This window comes from Engystomops pustulosus, chromosome 7 (genome assembly GCF_040894005.1).
Source record: "Engystomops pustulosus chromosome 7, aEngPut4.maternal, whole genome shotgun sequence".
Classification (NCBI taxonomy): Eukaryota; Metazoa; Chordata; class Amphibia; order Anura; family Leptodactylidae; genus Engystomops; species Engystomops pustulosus.
In genome coordinates, this window is record NC_092417.1 from 50,510,549 (window position 1) to 50,531,731 (window position 21,183).

At 42.7% G+C, this 21,183-nt stretch overlaps 2 protein-coding genes across 6 annotated transcripts in view; one reads left to right on the top strand and one right to left on the bottom strand.

The window, feature by feature from the left end:
- BRF1 (BRF1 general transcription factor IIIB subunit) overlaps nucleotides 1–21,183 on the top strand; it is a 216,706-nt gene that overhangs the window by 71,926 nt on the left and 123,597 nt on the right. For all 3 annotated transcript variants that reach the window (XM_072115866.1, XM_072115867.1, XM_072115868.1), the window contains exon 5: nucleotides 5,370–5,442. In XM_072115866.1, the coding sequence (XP_071971967.1) occupies nucleotides 5,370–5,442 (73 nt within the window). The remainder of the gene's footprint in view (nucleotides 1–5,369; nucleotides 5,443–21,183) is intronic.
- On the bottom strand, nucleotides 10,620–15,277 carry BTBD6 (BTB domain containing 6). 3 transcript variants are annotated; one of them, XM_072115865.1, is made up of 5 exons: nucleotides 15,179–15,277; nucleotides 14,149–14,431; nucleotides 12,508–12,598; nucleotides 12,285–12,403; nucleotides 10,620–12,025 (listed from the first exon to the last, which is right to left on the bottom strand). In XM_072115865.1, the coding sequence occupies exons 2-5, from the start codon at nucleotides 14,340–14,342 to the stop codon at nucleotides 10,993–10,995; spliced, it is 1,437 nt and encodes a 478-aa protein (XP_071971966.1). In that variant the 5' UTR covers nucleotides 14,343–14,431; nucleotides 15,179–15,277; the 3' UTR covers nucleotides 10,620–10,992. The 3 variants fall into 3 exon arrangements, with proteins under 3 accessions (XP_071971966.1, XP_071971965.1, XP_071971964.1); XM_072115864.1 differs by lacking the exon at nucleotides 15,179–15,277 and adding an exon at nucleotides 14,674–14,826; XM_072115863.1 differs by lacking the exon at nucleotides 15,179–15,277 and having other exon boundaries at nucleotides 14,149–14,811.

The following is a 21,183-nucleotide window of genomic DNA, read 5'->3' on the forward strand; positions in this document are numbered from 1 at the left end:
CTGGATAAGGAGGGGCACATTCTGAAGGAAATGATAATTGTCGAATTTGAACTAGTAAACCAAAAGCTCTCTCAAGTAGGGGATAAAAATATCTGTTGCAGAACTTTCCCTTTCATTAGATTAAATCCCCCAATTAGCTACCAAATAAATATTAACGCAAATGTCAAACTGAGAGCTTGGAGAAGAAACATCACTTTAGATCATCTTGGGTTCTATAGCAGCTGGAAGCATGCTTCTGGTGTCAATGTAAAGATGAGAATCTCTGGTTGCAAACCACACTAGTTCTTTTTGCCGTAGGAACAGAGATATAGATAAAGTATCTTACCAGCACAAAGACTGAAAGTCACAAAAGTCCAACATGAATCCGGCACCATGTGGCTGCCTTTCCATTCCTGAGAGAACCTGCTTCTCTTTTGAGTTGTGCATAAACTAGTAGAACATAGGTGTAAATATTATATATCCTAAATATGCACTTTTAAATACAATGTGTTGGATAGAAAGCGTTTATGTAGACTCCCTTAAGCTTTCAGCAATAGAATTTCTTCAGTGTATTCAGTTTTTAAAGGAAATCGACAATTAAATCAAACATGATCCAGGGCAGTGTTAATCTTGTTACATTTGTTATCCATGGCCTCCTTCCTACTAAAATGAATGTTCACAATTATGGTAATGAGCCTGAAAGATTCCTGGGGGTGTTACCATGACCCCTCTGTGCAGTAACTTTAAAGACCCCCCCCCCCCCATTGTGTGTGGTTACAGCAGGCAAAGGGAGGGGGAGGAAGTGTAAAAGCCTGTGCTACAGCACAGAATGGCTCTGGTAACCCCTTTTCCCCCAAAGAGCCCTTCTGACTTATTAGCAGAATTTGAAAAATATAAGAATATTACGACAGTCTCAGGTCCTGGATCTATGAGTAAGTGTCCTTGGTTTATCGTGCTTCATTTTCATGGTGGATTTACTTTAAGATCCCGTTAACTCCAGGTAATAGTCATCGGTTTTGTAAGTTCAGTTTCCACTGAAATGTAAGGACCTGGCTATATGAGGGATTCACATGGGAAGTTGATACAGTACAGTATGTGCCTTCATAGTTATTTCTTCCTTAACATTAATATTTTTTCTACCTAGCAGTCAATGAAAATGTTTATCCAGATAAAATATCACTTCCTATGTAATAATAATGTATGTGGCGATATGAATGCAATGCCTTATGTTATGTGCTAGACTCCCCTTCTCTCCACTACCTTCTATTTGTTACCGCACAAGTAGGTATTTATCATGTGCTGACATAATGGCCTTCCAAATGTATGTTTTACTCTATCTGGTCAGTAATATTACATATAGTTCACCACATAGCCTGATGATATCCTGGGTAGTGACTTTATCTCCTATGAACACATTTTCCCAACAATAGACAGTGCACATTCATATGCCACGGCTATTATTCATTTCTTACAGATCAGTTTGTAAGGGAGTCAAGGGCAACTTCACACAGCAGTATTCTGTATTTCACACCAAAATTTGGATCCATAACTGAAAAGGCACAAATCTTGCTTTTATACTTTGCTGGATTTATTCCTGGTTTTGGCTAAAATACTAAACTGGAACTGGTCAATGGGAAGTGCACCCCCCTCCTAAACTTCTAAATGTCCATCCTGGAATTCCCTCTTATTTAATAACTCGCCTATTTACATAAATGGAATGTGAAAATGAGCAGAGAAAAGTCATATTTGCCTGAGATTTGCTCAGGGAAGTATTTTGGTGTCATATTAAGATAAGAATCTCATTGTTCAGATGGCATCAGGCTCGGGGTTCAAACTGATAAAGTCCAATTCCTGCATTTGTCTGCTTCTGTAGCGTCCAGAACCATAAGCCTGATGAAATCTGAAAGATGAGGTTCTTACCTTTTGGCACGAAAGTGACGCTCGCTGTACCCTCTAAACTTTGCTCACTTGAGTTGCTGTTCTGTACAGAGGCAAACATCATACAATAAAATAAAACTTTATTACACCCAATTGGGAAATAGTTTTGTACACACTGTACAAGCCAGGGTAACCTGCAAACACATAACACAATTAACAAATAATACAGCTTAATGGTAATATAAGAACACTAGGAGAATGTACATGTATGGTGGATATCAATGGCAGGGGTAGGTGGTGGGGGTTTATGGTGGGTAGGTGTTAGGTCAGTGATGGCTAACCTATGACACGCGTGTCAGTGCTGACACGCCTAGCCATTTTCAGTGACACGCGGCCGCCGGAGAGCTAAGTTTCATCCTCGGCTCCTACACGGCCAGGTGAAGAAGCCGGGAGGCTGAGAGATTGTCATGCACTGAGCTCACAGCACTTCCTCCTCCTCTTCCTCCACCGGGCCGGCCTCTTCCCCCTGTGTGAGCTGTGCCTCGTGTCTCCAGTCAGCACAGGTATCATCCCGGGGCTCAGCACCAGGAGAGGGGACCCGACCATCCAGAAACTCCTCTGCAGCTCCTGATAGTTGTGCTGGGGGGAGTTGTTGTGGTAGGTCACCTCTACACTGACCATCTCCACAGCAGGGATGAGGGAGGACAACCACTCTCATCATACATACAAGACATCATACAGTGAGTAATGTCAGTGTACTGTATGATGAAAGACGTTTTGTGACGTACAAGCCCTGAAATAATCACAACGCCTTGCAAATCGTCAGACATTGCAATTATTTTGCTCCTCATGAAGGAGATGCAGACAGTTGCACCTGCGCCCTCACTATTACCTGTGAACTTTCATGACAAAGTTTGCAGGTTACTAAGCATTTCCACACGTGTCTGATTGCAACGATCTATTACAATGTGCGATTTGCACATTGTAATAAATAGATGATGTGGAAAATCCCCATATACTGCCATACTGTAGTATGGAAGTACATGGTAGGATCTATAAGACAACCTAGGGTTAAAGTACCCTGGAAGTTAAATAATTTTATATATTTGTTATTTAAACTATAAATATCACAAAATTATGTTTTTTTTCTCAAGGTGACACACCACCCGAGTTATGCTTGGTTTTTTGGCGATTTTGACACACCAAGCTCAAAAGGTTGCCCATCACTGTGTTAGGTGATGCCACACTTGACGTTTTTGGTCCATTTTTAAGCATGAGTTTTCGTTCCGCCTAAAAACGCATGTTTTTTAAAAAAAAACCTGCATCCGATATTGAGCGTTTTCCATGCATTTGGCTGCTTACAACCTGTTTATCTATTAAGATAATTGGAAAAACGGTCAAAAACGCCATGTGTGGCATCACCCTAAGTCTTAATTTTGTGAGGATTGATTGATTGATTTATTAAATATTTCAATCGTCTTGTGGACAAAGGAATTTTGGAACCCCGCTGGCTCAGCAGGTAAATTGGCTTTACTGTTGCTCATTATTGCATCCAACTTGCGGATGCATCTGTTTTTCCCCAAACATCACCAAACAGACGTAGTGGGGTGCCTACTATGTTCTGTGCCCTCTTAATGATTTTTGAAATTCTATCGTAATCTCTTTTTTTGATGGAGCTCCTATTGTGTATATTTGAAGACCTCCCCCCCTATTGTGTATATTTAGAAGACCTCCCCCCCTATTGTGTATATTTAGAAGAATGAACATTGAACACAGGAATGAGATGTATCATCCTATATGTTAATGAACATATGGAAGGCTTACTAAGGAAAAGAGGCTTTACAACAAGGTAGGGTAATGCCCTTAGCAGAGCGTTACTCAGCACGATGCATTGTAGGTCAGCACTCCTGAGCTCTGCGCCAGACATATCACTGCCTGGTACTATATATACATAGCTATTCTGCCTAGGAGCATTCCCTGTAGGGGAGAATCGTTTTATACAAAAACTTGCCATTTTATTTTATCTTCAATTGCATCTAATTGCACCTAAAAAAAGGAGCAAAAAGGAGGTGCAGTAATGACCCCCTGCATTTTGGTATTTCCCTTATTATGCCCTTTGGCCAACACCAGGCATAAATGTTGTCATGGATGTACTTTTTATTTATTTCATCATTTTCTATTTTATTATTTTTTAAATTAAATCATAGGAGAAATCAGAGGTTACATATATAACACATAATAAGTTTTGTATTAAATAGCACAGTTATATAGGAACAACAATAACAAAGGATGTAAACTTTAACATTAGTGTAAAGAGCACAAAAGGGAATGGGGAAAGAAAGTCTCACAATTAATAATAATAATAATAATAATAATAATCTCACGCATACACGGAGAGATCATACAAACTCTTTGCAGATGTTAACCCTGGGTGGGATTTGAACCCAGGACCTCAGTGCTTCAAGGCCAAAGTGCTACCCACTCAGCCACCATGCCGCCTTGATTAATTTGTTTATTTTTATCTTGCATCACTGCTATGATATAAATACGCAGAGCTATAATACTGCTCGTATCTCCACAGTGTAGTGGACTCTCCTCCGTTATAGTTATTGACCGCAGTCTGTAATGTCAGAGGGAGGGATATAATTGTTCCCTCTTATATTTAAATGGGTTGTCAGGTCTCCTGGCTATTTTTGATACTGTTACACTATACTCAGGGTAAGTCATCGGTATCAGATCTGTAGGGGCTTATATCGGGGGACGCACCAATCATATGTTCTACGCTACTACTGATGCTGGAAGAGCTGCAGGAAGAAGGTTGTGCACACTGTATAGTGGTGGGGCCAGGGTACTGCAGCTCTGCTCCAACCTATCTTAGGCTACATTCATACGATGTATGCCTGCTGTATTGTAGTACTGCGGGCATACATCGGCGCAGGGGATGAGCGCAGCTCACCCCGCCCCTCTCCATAGGAATATACAGTGCACAGCTGTATTCCGTATAAAGATAGGACATGTCTTTCTACGGGCTACAGAATGTTACACGTGCGGCACCGTACCGCTCCCGTGCAGGGCCGTGAGGCCATAGAAGTGTATACGTTCGTGTGAATGTAGCCTTACACTGTTTACCTTATCTATAGGGATTGGCCTAGGTTACATGTTTACTATAAATGGTGACCACTCCAGGGGTCCGATGCACACCTTCCAGTCTATGCATAGGGATTAACATGTTAACTTTGGACGACTCTCTGAAATGTTGCACAGGTGTTACAGCTCTTTGTGATAAATGACAGCCCTACTAGAGGCAGAAAGCTTTCTCCTCCATGACTGTAATGCATGGCGCTGCGATTATAATTCACAAATAGAAACCCATAAATGTAGAACAGTACATGGCCACCGTCTAAATGTACATTACATGCCAGTCCTGCCTTTGATTCTAGGTTATTTTGCTCTTTTTTTTTTCCCCCTCCATTATTCCTGAAGGTGTAATGATGTTTGTGTTGTTCTGACAGGTGAACGTGTATGTCCTGGGGAAAACCTTTCTTCTGCTGGCCAGAGAGCTGTGCATTAATGCTCCCGCTATAGGTAACTTTACCGCTTTGCTTTTTATCCATCACTTTGCACTTCTATTGTTAATGAGGCCATCACTCACAGGGAAACAGATCTATCCTAGAACAACCTGTGGCTATGTGGAGAATGTTATTCCAGAATTCCCAGCATGCCTTGCTACACAGACAGGCCATTTCCAGGATAGGCTTTGATACGGTAGGCAAGGTTTAAAGAAAACTGGAGGCTGTAGGACCACGACAGTCATAATATTTATGGCATAAAGAGCCACGTAAAAGGAAAAAAAAAGGGTTCTTTATGTTCTTACTATTTCCAAAATACTTTGATTATTATATCCCTTATAATTACTTGCAGGACCTGCTAACAAAACTTGGTGGTATTCCTATCTATATCATAGGCTTCTATCACACAAACATGCTCATGCTGTGGAAATGGACCCCGGTGCTCATCAGATCCCATTGACCGAGTACAACATAGTGTATGAGAGTCCTTGCATCATAGTCGCATCATACAAGGACTCCCTACCTGCCGCCAGCGACTATGGCCCCGAACTATGTAGCAATCCTAATCACTTTACCATCCTGTCTGTTGGATACAGCTGTTAAGCAGGTGACACAAAGGCGAACAGTTAAAAAAAAGTCATATTTCACCCATTTATTTTAGATTATGAAAATATACATGTGTTATACTATTTTACTGAACTTGAAACTTGTGGGGGGTATTTTAGCTGCTAATATTTCATTACCATAAGCCTGGTAGCCTCCATAAAAGTCCCCCAAATCTTAATTTATGACCATTCCATCATCCAAGATCAAAGCTAAATCTCATCTAGAGATGACATTTTTTCGGAGGATAGCGCATATTGGGAGAGATCAGGCATATCCCATCCTAACAATACTGTAAGCCCCCAGCAGAACTGTTTGTTAGCAGCATATTCCCCTCTCCTCATTGAAGTTCTTGTAAGAGATACTTGGAGCATAGTGAAATGTCAGCTGTGTATATGGTCCGCTTAAGCTCTATCTTCTGGCCCCAGTTGGAAAATTAAGGCTACATGAACATGGACGTGCACTTAAGCCACGTGCTAGACAATGTTTCAACAGCAGGGACACAGCCCCATGTATTTCTATGGGCTCAAGCTCTGTCCTATATGTGAGCCGACTTCTTGTGCTGGAAATTATAGAGCAGGTCCTGCTCTTGCCCCTGTTTGGACCATCCCCTCTTCTACTGAGTGGACCTTGCATGTCTTTGACACATGGGCCGCAAACAACGGACCACAGCATGTGAAAAGTGGTGTGCATGTAGCCTAAGGGTGGTGACACACATGGCGTTTTTGGGCCACATTTTCAGATCATAAAAAAAATGCATGCGTTTTTTGAAACCGCATGTGTTTTGACAGGTTTGACCAATTATCTTAATTCAAACTGGTCAAAAACGCATGCGTTTTTCTCCGATCTGAAAACGCCCAAAAACGCCATGTGTGTGACCACCCTTATGCTGATGTGATGAAATTTTTACCATGTGCTGTTATAGGTTTCTGTAGATATCCCATAAAGTGACCAAATATTATTTGACCACCACAAAATCTATATATGTTTCTGTAGAAACTCTAATTCATGGGAAAAAGGCAGCTCTCAGCTGCTCTGCCCCTGGATAACTCAGAGGATGGATGAGGATGTATTTCTCTAGGAAACTCCTTAAATTTGATTAATACATTTTCCACCTCTGTTAATTTCTAAATCTGATGTAGAACTACAGACACCACTGTAGCATAAAGAGCACTGAAGTACAGCTCCACTCACCTGCCGATAGGCTATGCGCATGTATAATTACCCATTGACCCACATACACAGACGTGTATTTGCTGCCGATATCACTCAGAATATCTTAAACGCTCTCAGAAAGCTGCTTGTAAAACGCCCATACACCCAGGACGCCAAGAATAAAGGAGAGATTATGTTGGTCAGCTGCAATTCCTTAAAGGCATAGGACTTGTCTGCACCTTGGGGAAGCACAGTCCAGACCTGCTCTGGTGCTTACTGTAAATCCTCTTATTAATGGGGGCACATTGTAATCAATTTCCCATTGGAGGATTTAGAAACCAATTCATAACTTTAAAGGAGTTTATAGTTTTATGAAATAAATGCTGTTTGGTGAAAGTTATAAGATATCCTTTTGGATATACTACATCAATACCTCACTGTTTTCAAGGTATCTACTTGCTGTCAGTGAATGAAAACCTTAATTGTTTATGGATACACAGTGATTATATGGAATATATATCTGGTGATGGGCTTCTTAGGACCAGGGTGGATTATAACCACGATCAGGCAGATGTACTACTGACTAAATGCTAGTGCAATCGTAGTCTAGACAGTGGCCACCCCCCTCCATAGAAACCTAAGCGGCCATTGTCATAAATCGGCAAAATATAGGACACGTCCCATACTTGGCATAGCGGCGCCCGCTCATTCCTTCTCTCTCCTGCGACTGACCACATTCTTGTCCAGGTTACGGCTTGGGCAAGCACACATTGGGGCAGATTTATAAAAGAGTGTCCTAAGGTTAGACAGTGCAGAGTTAGACTAGACAGTTCTGCTTCAGATTCATATAAGTGTCTGGTGCTGGGTGATAAATCTGGTGTAGTATATAAGACTGTCTAGTCGTACTCTGTACCTCCTATTAGTTGGCTTACCTTACTCCAGAAAATTGGGACACAATTCTGTCAGGTTTGCAGTATTTTTGGCGCACAAACCTTTTTGCAGCTAGGAGACACCCCCTTTTCACGGGCCATGCCACTTTTTTCAAGCTAGTCGTAGGAGAGACAGAAAACTGTCTAAAACCCTGTATACTTGTGGTGCAGTTTTTTAGTGCAAACTACAACAGATAATTAAATCTCCCCCATTGTGTGCATTTGGCCTTAGGCTGTATAGTCTAGTAATGGTTAGCTTAGGGTACATTCACACGCGGTATGCCCGCCGTGTGCTGGAGAGGGGGAGGAGGTGGCCCCTCCTCCCTCCATAGAGAATAGCGGCTCACGGCTGCACACTCGCAGAAAGATAGAGCACGCTCCATCTTTTTGCGGTGTACGGCCCAGATCCGTGCCACACATGTGTGGCACCGGATCCCCACCGTGCCGCTATTGCCGTTGTACGTCCCCGCAGACGGCAGTGTGAATAAGCCCTTAGCTTATGCTAAAAAAGTGCATAACGTTGGTGCGTTGTGTGGTTACTTAGGGGTGATGCCACACATGGCGTTTTTGGTCCGTTTTTAAACATCCGCTTTCAGTCCGTTTTTGGCAGTTTACCATGCATTTGACTGCTTACAACCTGTTTATCTATTAAGATAATTGTGAAAAACGGACTAAAAACTGACCAAAAACGCCATGTGTGGCATCACCCTTACACTACACCTACTTATGCTCAGCCACAACCTTTGTTTAAATATTTTGCACATGGGATTTTCTGAACGTAGGTGTGAACTTTGTGTTACTGTTCCAGTCTTGCATTGTCCAGCATTACACGTGCCTTAGGCTGTGGTCTTTCGGTCGCCTAGCAGTACATGCAGTGAATGGTGACCGCTCTCCATGGACCAGATAATGATATTGACCAAGCACAAATACACGGCTAAGTAGTTTACATGTCAGAGCTGGGAAGTCAGTATTGCATTCACAGTTTCGAGATGCTATCCGTAAAAAACTAGTCTAAGGCGTTAACATTTGGTAAAAAGCCCTTCATCCCACTGAAACGAAGAAATTATAATGATACTCATAAGTCATTGAGATTTCCTTGGGAATTTCCAACCAGGTTAATATGTATGTAGTGATTAGAAAACAACCCCATGAGAAATATTTGTAAAAGACCCTTTCTTTATGTTTTAGTCCCTAGTAAATCAGACATCATAAAGATTTTACTGTTGATGTGGCTTTATTAGCCGGCTGGGATCACTGCTGAAAAAAAAATGTAGACCCAAAAATCTGAGGCTGCACGACTGAGAAATTATTCAATTCCTTGTTGTCTTAGAAACCTTATGTGGACTGAAATCGCCCACTATAGCAATATCTGTGTAGCTGTTTATACAGCTGGTTTTAGTAGCGTCCGATATGTGTGAACATGGATGTAAATGCTGATAGCGCACCTCCTACATCCTGACATAGCAGCTGTGTGATACATGTGCTCAAGCAGAACATCACAGGCCACTTATAATGAAAAATCCAAAGCTGTTTATTTAGCCTAATTATATCACACTCCATTACTTCCGTTTTATCACACAGGACCCTATTTACTGGCATCATTCTAATATATCCGTATCAGACCTCTCATCGTAAGTGTCAGGTACAAAATAAATGTTATTCAACAGGTGCACTGCCAAATATCTCCTGGTGCCTCATTTATCAAGCCCTTCCTGGAAGTAATGGGGGTTGAAAGGAATCTATAATGGCAGATTAACACGGGAATGGTGGCTACTGTGTTCTAGGCACCCTGGTCACTTACTGGGGATAGGTTATTGCTTGGTCTACATTGCATGGTCACAAAATGTAGGGCAGATCTTATTCCTGCCTGTGTTTCGGCTCGGACGCCTGCCTCCTTCCTGCCAAATCGGACCACAAACTTTTCCCTGTTTGTGCACAGCTGTGTGCATGTAGCCTTATGTGTATGACTCTTCTGCATACAGTGTTGGTTTGAGGCTGAAGACTCAGTGATGCTTTACACAAGGACATGACATTATTTCGCTAGTATACTGTATATGTAGTCAGTGTTTACAGTCATTGTTGTCTCAGTAAAGAATGTGAACCTCCTCTTCATCCTTAGACCTATAAGCAATTGAACTAAATATTTCAACAGTTGATGATAATGTTGTAAAAAGCTACATATACCTCAACCTATAATTGATCCTGAGGAAGACAAAGCCCCATAAGGTGAGGACCAGCTACCTCATATTAGTGTGACAAGCAGAGTAAATCCCTGGATTAACATAGAATCTCCAAAATTTTAGCATTTATAGCATGTATCCGCTTTTTCATGAATATGTCAACCATCTATGTGAAAACTACATGATGTATTAGATTTATATTTGAAGGCCACCAAGGCTCCCCAGATTAGTGTATCATAGCTGCAGCCCTAACAAGTCAACACCAATTAAATATATATGAAGTGTAAAAGAGCATAAATGACCATAGACAAGGCAGGAATCGGGTATAAGTAAAAATCTTTTATGTAACATTTCATTGCCGCTCCTCTGAGCCGGCTAAATTTTGACAAGTTATCTATATACAAAATAAATGCACATTATGTGCAGATTTCTTTACCGTTTCCCTGCATGTTGCAGTTTTAATAATTCAAATAGCTTATAAATAAATAAAATAAGATTAAACTCTAAAAGCATTCCTTCAGGTGGAGATTCTACAGCCCCTTGTTGTTTACATTCCATTCACTTTATGAGAACAGATCTACTTTCACCCCTTTTTTAGTGTTCGGCAGGACAATCGGGATCGAGTAGAAAGGGGTGTTGCGCCTACGAAAAGAGGGTCGTCTGTGTGTGCTTTAGCAGTAGTCGGGAGGCGAAAACACTTCATGCATAAAAGATCAGCTCTGGAATTTGCCCCCCTTGAACCCCAGTCCCGTTGGTACTGTCTGATGAGCACTGGAACTGGAAAGTCACTTTTCCACATTGCACCTCTGTCATGCCCTCCTGCCCAAAGTAACTGAGCTCATTGCCATCCAGGATGGCGCTGACTGTGTAAAATGTGTCCTGCTCCACTTGTACAGGATGCTCAAACCATACCGAAAAAGTGTTACTAGAACCATCCGAGACAAATTTAGTCAGGTTTTGAGCAAGCACCACCCCTTGTCGCTTGAGTTCAATTTTGACACTATATTCTGCTTTGCCACAGCTTGACCCATAAAGCCCAAGTCCGGCTATAAATATCCTTTTGTCTACGGCAAACTGGATGCTGTCACAACGTCCCCTGTATCTCCACTGGTTACTGCGGTAGGCTGAAGACTGGAATCTGTGGCATCTCTGAGGCGCAAGGCCTTTCCTTTTAACAAGAGGGAACTCTAGCTGGGGTTTGTTAGCAGCCGTGTACCACAAGAATATACTGCGCGTTTCCTCCAAGGTTAGAATGTCTGACTGGGCAGCCCCATTGGCAAATTCCTCTAGAGTCATGGTAGGAATCCGTACCAAGTACAATGCTTTTCCCAGTACATTCCTTTTGTTTGTAGGTGTCACCGGCAGGCCTTGTCGTTTACACTCAGCCTCTGCCCAGTTCACGACCGCTTCAAAAACAACATCTTCTTTAGTGTTTAGCGTTTCCCGAGTCACGATAATCTCAAGGGTCGGCAGGTCGATCTCACAGAAACCTTCCGACTTCAGTGCCAGTTCAGCCTGCGCGTCGATCACCTCCCAGCAACGCAGAGTCAAATCAGGCTCCTCAAAGAGACGGCTTTGAGAAAGTAAGACACATGCATTTTTGGCCTCTAAGCTGGTCTCCAGAAAGTTCACACAAGCCTTGGCCAGCGCGGGTACAATATACTTCTTGGCAGCGTAGAGTGTGGCAAGGACAGTGTCTGCTTCCAGGTCAATCTCATCGCTGTACAAGTACCTGGGGGGGAGAGAGCAAGACATTCACTCAGAAAGTTCCCAAGTCTAATGCAAAGTTATTAGTTCCTGGAAGCGACCTCCAGAAACGGCTATAATTCCTCGCATAACAAGAAGCCAAAGCTTTTGTGGTTTCAGAGAAGGGCTGTTTTACCAACCATTCTAAGAGCGAGACCATTAATGCCAGTCAGAATATGCATATTTTATAAGCTTTTATGTGCTCTGCAGTATTTCTTTTCCAATTCTTTAATGACCCCACTTACTTTAAAAGGATTAAAAAAGCAGCAGGTTCCACGTCTGGGATATGGATTTCAGACTTGACCTCCGCTAGATCTCCATAAAACATGGCGTAAAACACAGAGCTCCCGACGGCCAAAATATACTGGGAAGAAAAGGAACGAGAAACTTTAGTGTTGCGAACCAGAAAAGAACACTTTTTTAAAAAAAAAAAATAATAATTTTTAACATTTTTTGGCCTCAACTTACCTTGTGAGCAGGGACTTTCTTGGAAGCCCCGGCGGGCCCCACGATGAAGTGCACATCAGCCATTAGTTCGTTGTTGAACATCAGTGCATTCCTAAAGGGAGAATACATATATATTTAGCTTGCAGGACTCAACAAGAATATTCTAGTCTAAATCCAACTATAAAGGAAGAGGCGCGCGTGTGTCTAATTGAAGTGGCCTTCCCTTTAAATGTAAATGACAGGATGAAAGAGGTGACACATCCTTTTCATGGGCGGACAAGAAAAGCTCTGCTAATTTTAATCAGGCGGCTTCTCTTGCAGCCTCTTGTCGAATTTAGCTGCATCCTACGATTGTCAGCAGCGCTCCTATATGGGTTAATCATGGCAATCTGAGGGATTTTCCTGAGGATTCATAGAAATTCTTGCTGGCTTTATTTCAGATTACTGGAAATAAAACCTATAAGAACATAGCTTTGCCTGGAAAGCAATTTTTTAATACAGTCGTCATCCAGAGAGAGACGAGCAGATCACACTGGAGGAGCGATGCTATCTCTAGTTTCTCTGGAGGCAAATAAATTGTGAGCACAGCCTGCTCTATAATGTCATGTTGCATGGAAGAAAATGGACAATACACATAAAGGAAATGTAACCTGACCCAGTGTGCACGCCTCATTCTATATACAGAATCCCCCCCCCCCCCGCCATCTATATTCACACCCAGTGTCTACATGTTACATGATGGCATTACAGATACAGTATCGGAGTGTGGTAGCCATATGTGTCATAGAATTACAGATCTACTTGCATGATGTGACCCAGTGCTGTTCTGGTTGGTCCTGACAGCTCTGCAGTGAGGAACCCCCTATCTGTATCACCTAACCATGTCCTGTTCCTGCTGATGCTCCTTGCAGATTAGCAATGGCTGAGTGCATGAGCTGCCTGCTAACTCTGTGCAGCCCTGGTGGGGGACGCCTGTCAGCTAATACGTGCAGGACCTGCATATGGTGATTACACAGCTCTGCTTTAGCTGCTTGTTTGGGGTATTGGCATTGGCTGGAGATTAGTGCAGGCAAATTGAAGAATATTGTGTGTGTTGCTCATCTCGGCTCGGACTAAGCTCCTTTCTAACCCATTCTGCCTCCTGCATAATTTGATATGGCGTCGGATCACTGTTCTGACCTCAATGTTGGGTAGCTGTAGCAAGACTAAATACAAGGGAATATAATTTCTATTACATCTGTTATATTGGCTCCGGGTTATAGTTTCTTACTGTTTTTTGAGGTTTAAGGGATAAGTTATGAGGCTGCAGTTTGATCTTATTAAGGTTAAGAATTAATTTCTTTACAATTGCAGTGTTAATAGGGGATAGTCCTAATGTTACGGGATAGGGTGCCCAGAGTAAGTGACCCGATGTCGGTATATACAACCAGGTCTGCATATCCCCTGTGACTGGTCTGTCATTGGGATTAATAGTGCTGCATCAGATTCGGTGCCAGGTGCTGCTATCTTGGATCACACCCCCTGATTTCAAATTAGAATTGTGGTATCCTACCATAGCCCAAAAAAGTTATGAGCCCCCTTGTGCATGCAGTGGATTTCTCATTCATTGCTATCCTGTAGTCGGGGCGTCCCGGGCAGCCGCCTGGGGCCCTGGGTGCTCACCTCTCCCTCAGGGTGGGGTGGAAGGACTGCCAGTTGGTGCTCTCGATGTTGTTGTTGTTGAGGTTCTGTAGTTGTGGTGGCGGCGGTGCGTTGTGCTGGATGTGGAGGGCGTTTTTCTTGGCGGTGACCGCAGCGGTGTTATTACTGTTGGCGATATTGGTGTTTGCACTAGCAGGGTAAAGCTCTGCAGCCATCTTCCTCTTGAGAGCCAGGGGCACTATCTCATAGCATGCTTGCACCTTGCCCGGAGCCCGAGCACTCTTTTTAGACTTCTTTAAGGTCTCTGGAAGCAGAAGAAAGAAAGTCAAACACTTCATGATCCTGCCATTCAGGCAGCCTGGGTCTAGTGGCATGGGCGAGGGGAAACACTGGGACAGCCTCCTCCTGTGTGCGCATCAGTCACTTCCAGCGGGATTATTCATCCATCAGCCCCCCGCTTATGTCCTGCACCTCAGTAACGCGTCCGCCAATACAATCCACGGAGTTGTGTTACCCATAGGGAAAAGTAATGCAGTGGCCGGTTACCCGCTGCTCCTGCGGTGTGGATATATCCAGGGCTCCTCCGCCTGCCCGGGCTGCCAGTGTGGGTGCACCAGCTGCTGGCATATGCATAGCACTGGGCGCCTCCTCGGGCTCTACGTGTACAAGTGCGGAGGACTGGCCAAGGCTGCAGCTCAAATAGCAGGGGCTGCCTACGTCATGAGCCCGCCAGCCAATGGCAGGGCGCGGGGCTCGCCATTCACAGCAGCAGCGGCAGCGGCCCCTGTGCCCGGGAGAGAGGGGGCGGAGCAGCGCACAATATGTCATTCTTCTCCGCTCCCACCCACTGCACGGGCTATAGTGCAGGGCACCCAGGGACAGGCACAGGCAGGGGCAGATAACCGGCTGCAGTGTGAATAGTGGCAGGAAAGTTTGCTGGGATACACGTAACAATGAATGTAAGTTACACGAAGCAGGAGCTCCCGCTCCCCTATACACACACACACCAGGCATGGGGGAGTACAGGGGGTGCCCACCTCCAGCACGGTACCTCTATGGCGCTAGCAGCTCCTCTGCCCGGCCGCGCACACAGCCTGGAAAGTTTGCAGCGCAGGATCGTCCATGGAGTGCGGAGCCATGATTGTGGAGGAAGACTGGGGGCGGGGCTACAGGCGCTCCCTCTATACACATCTGGGGAGGGCCATACCTCTGCCGGCCAGGAGAGGGCGCTGCGCTACTCAGCATGTGCACACCTTATGTATAATAATAATAACAAGCATTCTATATGTATATAGCGCACACAGGTTCCGCAGCGCTGCACAGACCGTGCCAAATCAGTCCCTGTCTCCATAGGGCTCACAATCTAATCAATATTATCATTAGCATTATTATCATTACATATTTTATTACTATTGATATTTTTATTATGCTTATTATTCTATAATGTTTATAAAACTTATATTAAAATTTCATGTATTGTTATATTATATAATATTTATTATTGTTATTATTTAGTGGGATGAGGACCCTGCCTGTGCGGGCACACAATCTATATGGGGGTCAGATGGAGGCATGAGGTGAGGGAGCAGCACAGTTTTTGTGTATTGTAGGGGATCCTGAACAGGTGGGTTTTTAGTTTTACCTGAAGGTTTGGAAAGTGGGGGACAGTCTGACACATTAGGGTAGAGAGTTCCAGAGTATGGGGGTGCAGAGAGAAGTCCTGGATGCGGTTGTGAGAAGAGCGGATGGTAATAGAGTGAAGCTGAAGGTCCTGTGAGGAGCGGAGATTACGTGTGGGACGGTATTGCCTCATTAGAGATATAATAAGGGGACAGGTTGTAGATGGCTTTGTAGGTCATGGTTAGTATTTTAAATTATATTCGCTGTGCAGTGGGGAACCAGTGGAGAGACTGGCAGAGAGGAGAGGCAGAGGAGAATGGAGGAGACAGATGGATAAGCCGGGCAGCAGAGTTTAGGATGTATTGGAGTGGGATTAGAGAGTTAGCCGGGAGACCATAGAGAAGAATGTTACAGTAGTCCAAGTGGGAGATGATGAGGGCATGGACTAGTAATTTTGTAGGCTGTGCCAGGCAGCACAGTGAGCCGGCGCTGGCCGTTCCTGCCGGGTGCGTCTGTTCGGGCGAAGGTTATAGCGCAATTCTATACCAATCAAGGCCATGGAGAGCAATACAGACATTAATCATCATCGTGACATATTAGTATGTTAAGGGAGGGAGTATGGAGTGGGCTCACGGACCGAGCTCCCCCCAAATACACCGGGTGTTTGCTGCATATTGCACCGCATATTGTAACCCCAACAATCAGTGCTGGCACCAGTCACGGTTGTTAACCCTTTGACTGCCTTTTCGCAGTCAGTTCATCTTGCAAAATAGACCTTACACACCTCTGTACCCCGAAGTATGAAAAAGTTATTAGCATCTGAAGATGGCAAAATGAAGAATTAATTTTCTTTAAACAGGAGTTTTTAAATTTTTTAAAACGGTGTTAAAATACAATAGAACCTCTATAAATTTGTTATTACCGTGATTGCACCGACCCAAAGAATAAAGAAGATTTGTTATTTGGAGGTCACAGTGAAAGCCGTAAAAACAGTGTCTACAATAAAATGTTGCAAGTGTCTTTTTTCCCAATTTCACCTCATGGAATCTTCCCTCTTCCCAGTACACGACATGGACTAATAAATACCTTCATTTTGAGGTATAATGTATTACGCAGAAAACAATGCCTCATAAAGCTCTGTAGAAGGAAAAATAATGTTATCGGTTTTGAAAGTGAGAAGCAAAGAATGGGAAAAAAAAAGAGAAAAAAATATTTTAATGCACGGATTTCAAAATTTTGTGGTGGATTTGGCTCATAGTGTATCAAATCTTTACATATTTTTTTTTTTTCTTGTGTAAAAGATAGAAAATCTGATATTGCTCTGTATTTTTCTAATGCATAACTATACAGATACTGCACATCCTCCAAGCCTCCAGAAAAGCTGGAATGGCCATATTGTCGTTCATATGCAGCTGTTCTCCAGTTCCTGTTATGCTATGACCAGCAGATCACACTATAGCTGGTGGTTTTTTATCCATGTATAGTATAGAAAGGCCATAGCATGTCATGTAACTGTGTGCCCTCTCCAGCACTGGGGGGATTTCTCTCCATTTTACATAATAATAATAATTCTTTATTTACGCAAGCACTGCACAAAGCATGCCAAATTGCATCTGCACTGACATCATAACGTGGAGCGCTGCAGGCGGCCTGCAGGTCCCGATAATACCTCCAGTGCTAAAGGGACCGCAATGAATTGTAAGCGCCCCCCGCTACTGCTAAGAGGCAGCGTAGCATAAATATTTCATCCCATATAAGTCTTCCACCCCCCACATCCCCACAGTGCTGTTGCAGTTCAGTAGCTTTGATAATCCTATCATGGTGTGCGATGGCTTCAATAGTCATCTATGCATAAATAGGCCAATTAAAAGACAAACAAAATATGGCAAGACCTGATAAGAAGCGAGATGAGAGAGAGATATGGCATAGATCATCTGTCGCCTCTTATTGTGCATTCTCTCCGAGCCATGGAGGAAACGGGGCAGAAACAGATGGATCGATAGAACAGGAAAGGCGGAGGAGATTGATCATTTACCAGTGTAGATTTATTATTTGTGTTTGTAGATGTTAAGTACATCCGATTGCTTTAATCTACTATTACAGTGGCTCGAGATGGTTAAAAAAATTGGATTAACAATTGCTAAAAAGAAAAAAAAAAAAAAAGCACCTTTAAGATGGTTTCCATAGAGAGGCAATCATAAAGGGATTGCAACAAAACTTTTGTGCCACTGTAGTGCTGCCGCGTCCAAACTCAGAAACGGGGAGGGGGGGGGGGCTGTATTCTTAGATATCTGCAGCAGTTATTTTAACTTTTTGGATTGTTTTCTATTGGTTCCTTTTAGGTTCAATAAAGATTTTATTGAAACAAAATATTAACATTGGGTATAAGTACTGTAATCACCATAAGACACACACATTGAATGAATATTGCAGAAAAAAGAGCAACAGTAATCCAAATCACACATTATTCTGGTGCAAATGAAGTGTATGAGGAAAACATCATAAAGCAAACCCACAATATATAGCAAGTTATAATCCTTCATCCTGCCTTCCTTTGAAATATAAACCCATACAGAGACATCATACATCCAACAAACACAGCCATCTTAACAACACTCACAAACTAGGTGGGGGGTAAAGGAATCAACCCATCAACCAACTGCAGATTACAAGACCTCTAATCCAAAGATGGAAATGGGGGGACTCTCTAAACCCCTAGTTTTGGTAGGCTGCATCAGGCTGGAAATCATCCAGCACTACCATCTCTTCCATCCTCAAAATGTATGCCATTTCTGCAGACCACATGGCCCTGGAGGGGGGGGCGTTGTCGACTTCCATAGTCTGGGAATGACAGGTCTAACTTTCTTATATGTGTCAGAGTACATGGAGAGAAGGGCTATGGCTGGGCTACCTGTGGTGGATGAAGTCGTGTCTCATGTAGCAAGAAAACAGCCTTCCATAGTATTGGTTCATTTTGTTGGGTTCTTGCACTACTTCTAACCTGTCCTTACACATTATGGAGCAGACAGCATGCACCGCCGATGTCTGTCTGCATCTAACTGTGAATTGATTGCATAGTCCTCAACCATGTGCCATTACCAAAGGGTGATGCCACACGTTGTGTTTTTGGACTGTTTTAAAGCATGCGTTTTCAGTCCTTTTAAAAACGTGTGTGTTTTTGAATGTTTATCATGTGTTTAGGTAGCTGTGAAATAGATTAAAACCAACCAAACACATGGTAAACATTAAAAAACGCATGTGTTTTTAACCCCTTACATATTTAATGCTAAACATGTAAAATTTCATTCAAAACTGTATTTATCCCCAAAATAGTCAATTCTGAAAATTCGGAAAACCAATATTCGATTTGTAAGCCGACATCAAAATAAATTATCCAGACATTTCAAAAATGATGAAAATGTAAAGTAGACATATGGGAAATGTTATTCAGCAACTTATTTAGGTGGTAAATCTATCTGCCTGAAAACGCAATGATTTCGAAAATGGCAAATTTTTTTAAAAAAATGTATCATGTGGGGAAACAAACAATCTCAGTATCACTTTGATAAGTAACAGAGTTTAAAAGTTATAACCACATAATGCGACACAAGTCAGAATCCAAAAAATGGGGCTGAGCCTTAAGCTACAAAATGGCTGCGTCTTTAAGGGGTTAAACAGTCCAAAAACGCGAAACGTGGCATCACCCTTGGGTAGAAATGCAAGTCACCCAAAATAAGGTGTTACAACTGACAAAGGTATTAGAAAGCAAAGCACGCTTCTCATTACCGGTCGCATGCATTTTAGTTGATCTTCATATACGATCGGTCTAAACCCCTCCCCATTCCAGTTGATTTGTGTTTCCAAATTACTAGTCATCCGGAACGTGTGAACACAGCCTTATGCCCGTTGCCCTCGGCTGACAAACTCTCTCCATACATTGGTGGGATTTCCTGAACCAGACCACAAACCACTGGACTGAGCTGACATGTCCACTGATACAAGGTTTGCTTTGGGAAATCCCTCCAGTGAATTTTCACGGACTGAACTGGCTTGAAGGCATCGGGCCACAGGGTCACACATAGTCACGGCCCGATCACACATGCGTTTCTATAGAGATAAATGCAATAGGTAACCAACACCCGTTGTCTTGCATGTAAATAATACAAGAAACCAGGTTCTGGTTACCGATCTGTTTCCACAGAATGACATATGCGGTCAGGTCATGGCAAGGCCCCCGTGCACTTTGATTCACTTTCTAAACGGAGTGAAAGCGGTACATGTGACCGCACCCTTAGGGTGAAGACACACATGGCGTTTTTGGGCCGTTTTTAGTTAGTGCGTTTTCACATCGTTAAAAACGCATGCGTTTTTGACCAGTTTGAATTAAGATAATTGGTCAAACCTGTCAAAAAAGCATGCGTTTTTAACAATCTGAAAACGCAATAACTAAAAACGGCCTAAAAACGCCACGTGTGTCTTCACCCTTAGTGTTATGGAGGATCTGTGTATTTCTTATGTTTAGGGTAATCCTTACTAATAACTATTAAAATGTTCCATTATTTTTACCAAAAAAAATATAGAAAATTAGTCTAAAACTGCTTCAAAACCTCTACCTTTAGGCTATCTGCACACATAGCAGAATGGCTACAGAATTTACCCCCAGCTTCATTTTGCAGCAATACTGCAAAGCATCCAAAACCAGGCATCTGGTTACTGTAGCGGGTCTATTATGTGATTTTGCAGCGGGGGGAGGAAATCTGATGCGGAAAGTGTTTGTGTGTATATAGGATTTTTTATAAAGCCCATGCACTACACTGCTTCTGTATCACACAGATACACCCGCAGGTAATACACCACATGTGCAATAGCCATAATGTCCCCTTTTCATGACATTGCTTTCTGTAAATGGGTTTAGATTGTTACACAATGGAGTTTTTCTCCACTTCAAATTTTCTTAGATTTTGTGGTAAAAAGAAAAATGGAGATCCATAATAAAGGACATGTGGTGTCTTTTATTTTAGCTTTTAGCCATTCCTGGTTTGGGCTTTGTAAATGCATCTGAAAAACAGAATGTCTCCGTCCAGCCACACAGTTTGGATAATTTATGTATATTTTCCCCCTTCTTACAGTAATTGTCTTAAATAAGAGACACATGAGCCCTGGTGTTAAATCTCAGCTGGTGTCCCATTAACTCCCCCTGTCATGACCCCATCCTTATTCCTAATTATCCATGCTTGTCAAGAACAGACAGTGAGGATTACATATGGTTACAGTAATGGGGAGTTTGATACTTGGACAGAAGGGCCATGTACAGTTCAGTTTTTTTTAACCTCTATTTATTTGTTATAGGACTTATGCATTTTTCTTAAACTACCTGAACCATTTGACTACTATCCCTCTCAGGTAGGGTGTGATATATCCTTTCTAGAATTCTCT

Coding starts and splice junctions, on each gene's coding strand:
- BTBD6 (XM_072115863.1), bottom strand. CDS start 14,501: ATGCCACTAGACCCAGGCTGCCTGAATGGCAGGATCATGAAGTGTTTG. Junction 12,599..14,148: donor CACCCCACCCTGAGGGAGAG/GTGAGCACCCAG, acceptor TTCTCCCTTTAG/GAATGCACTGATGTTCAACA. Junction 12,404..12,507: donor AGAAAGTCCCTGCTCACAAG/GTAAGTTGAGGC, acceptor TTTTCTTCCCAG/TATATTTTGGCCGTCGGGAG.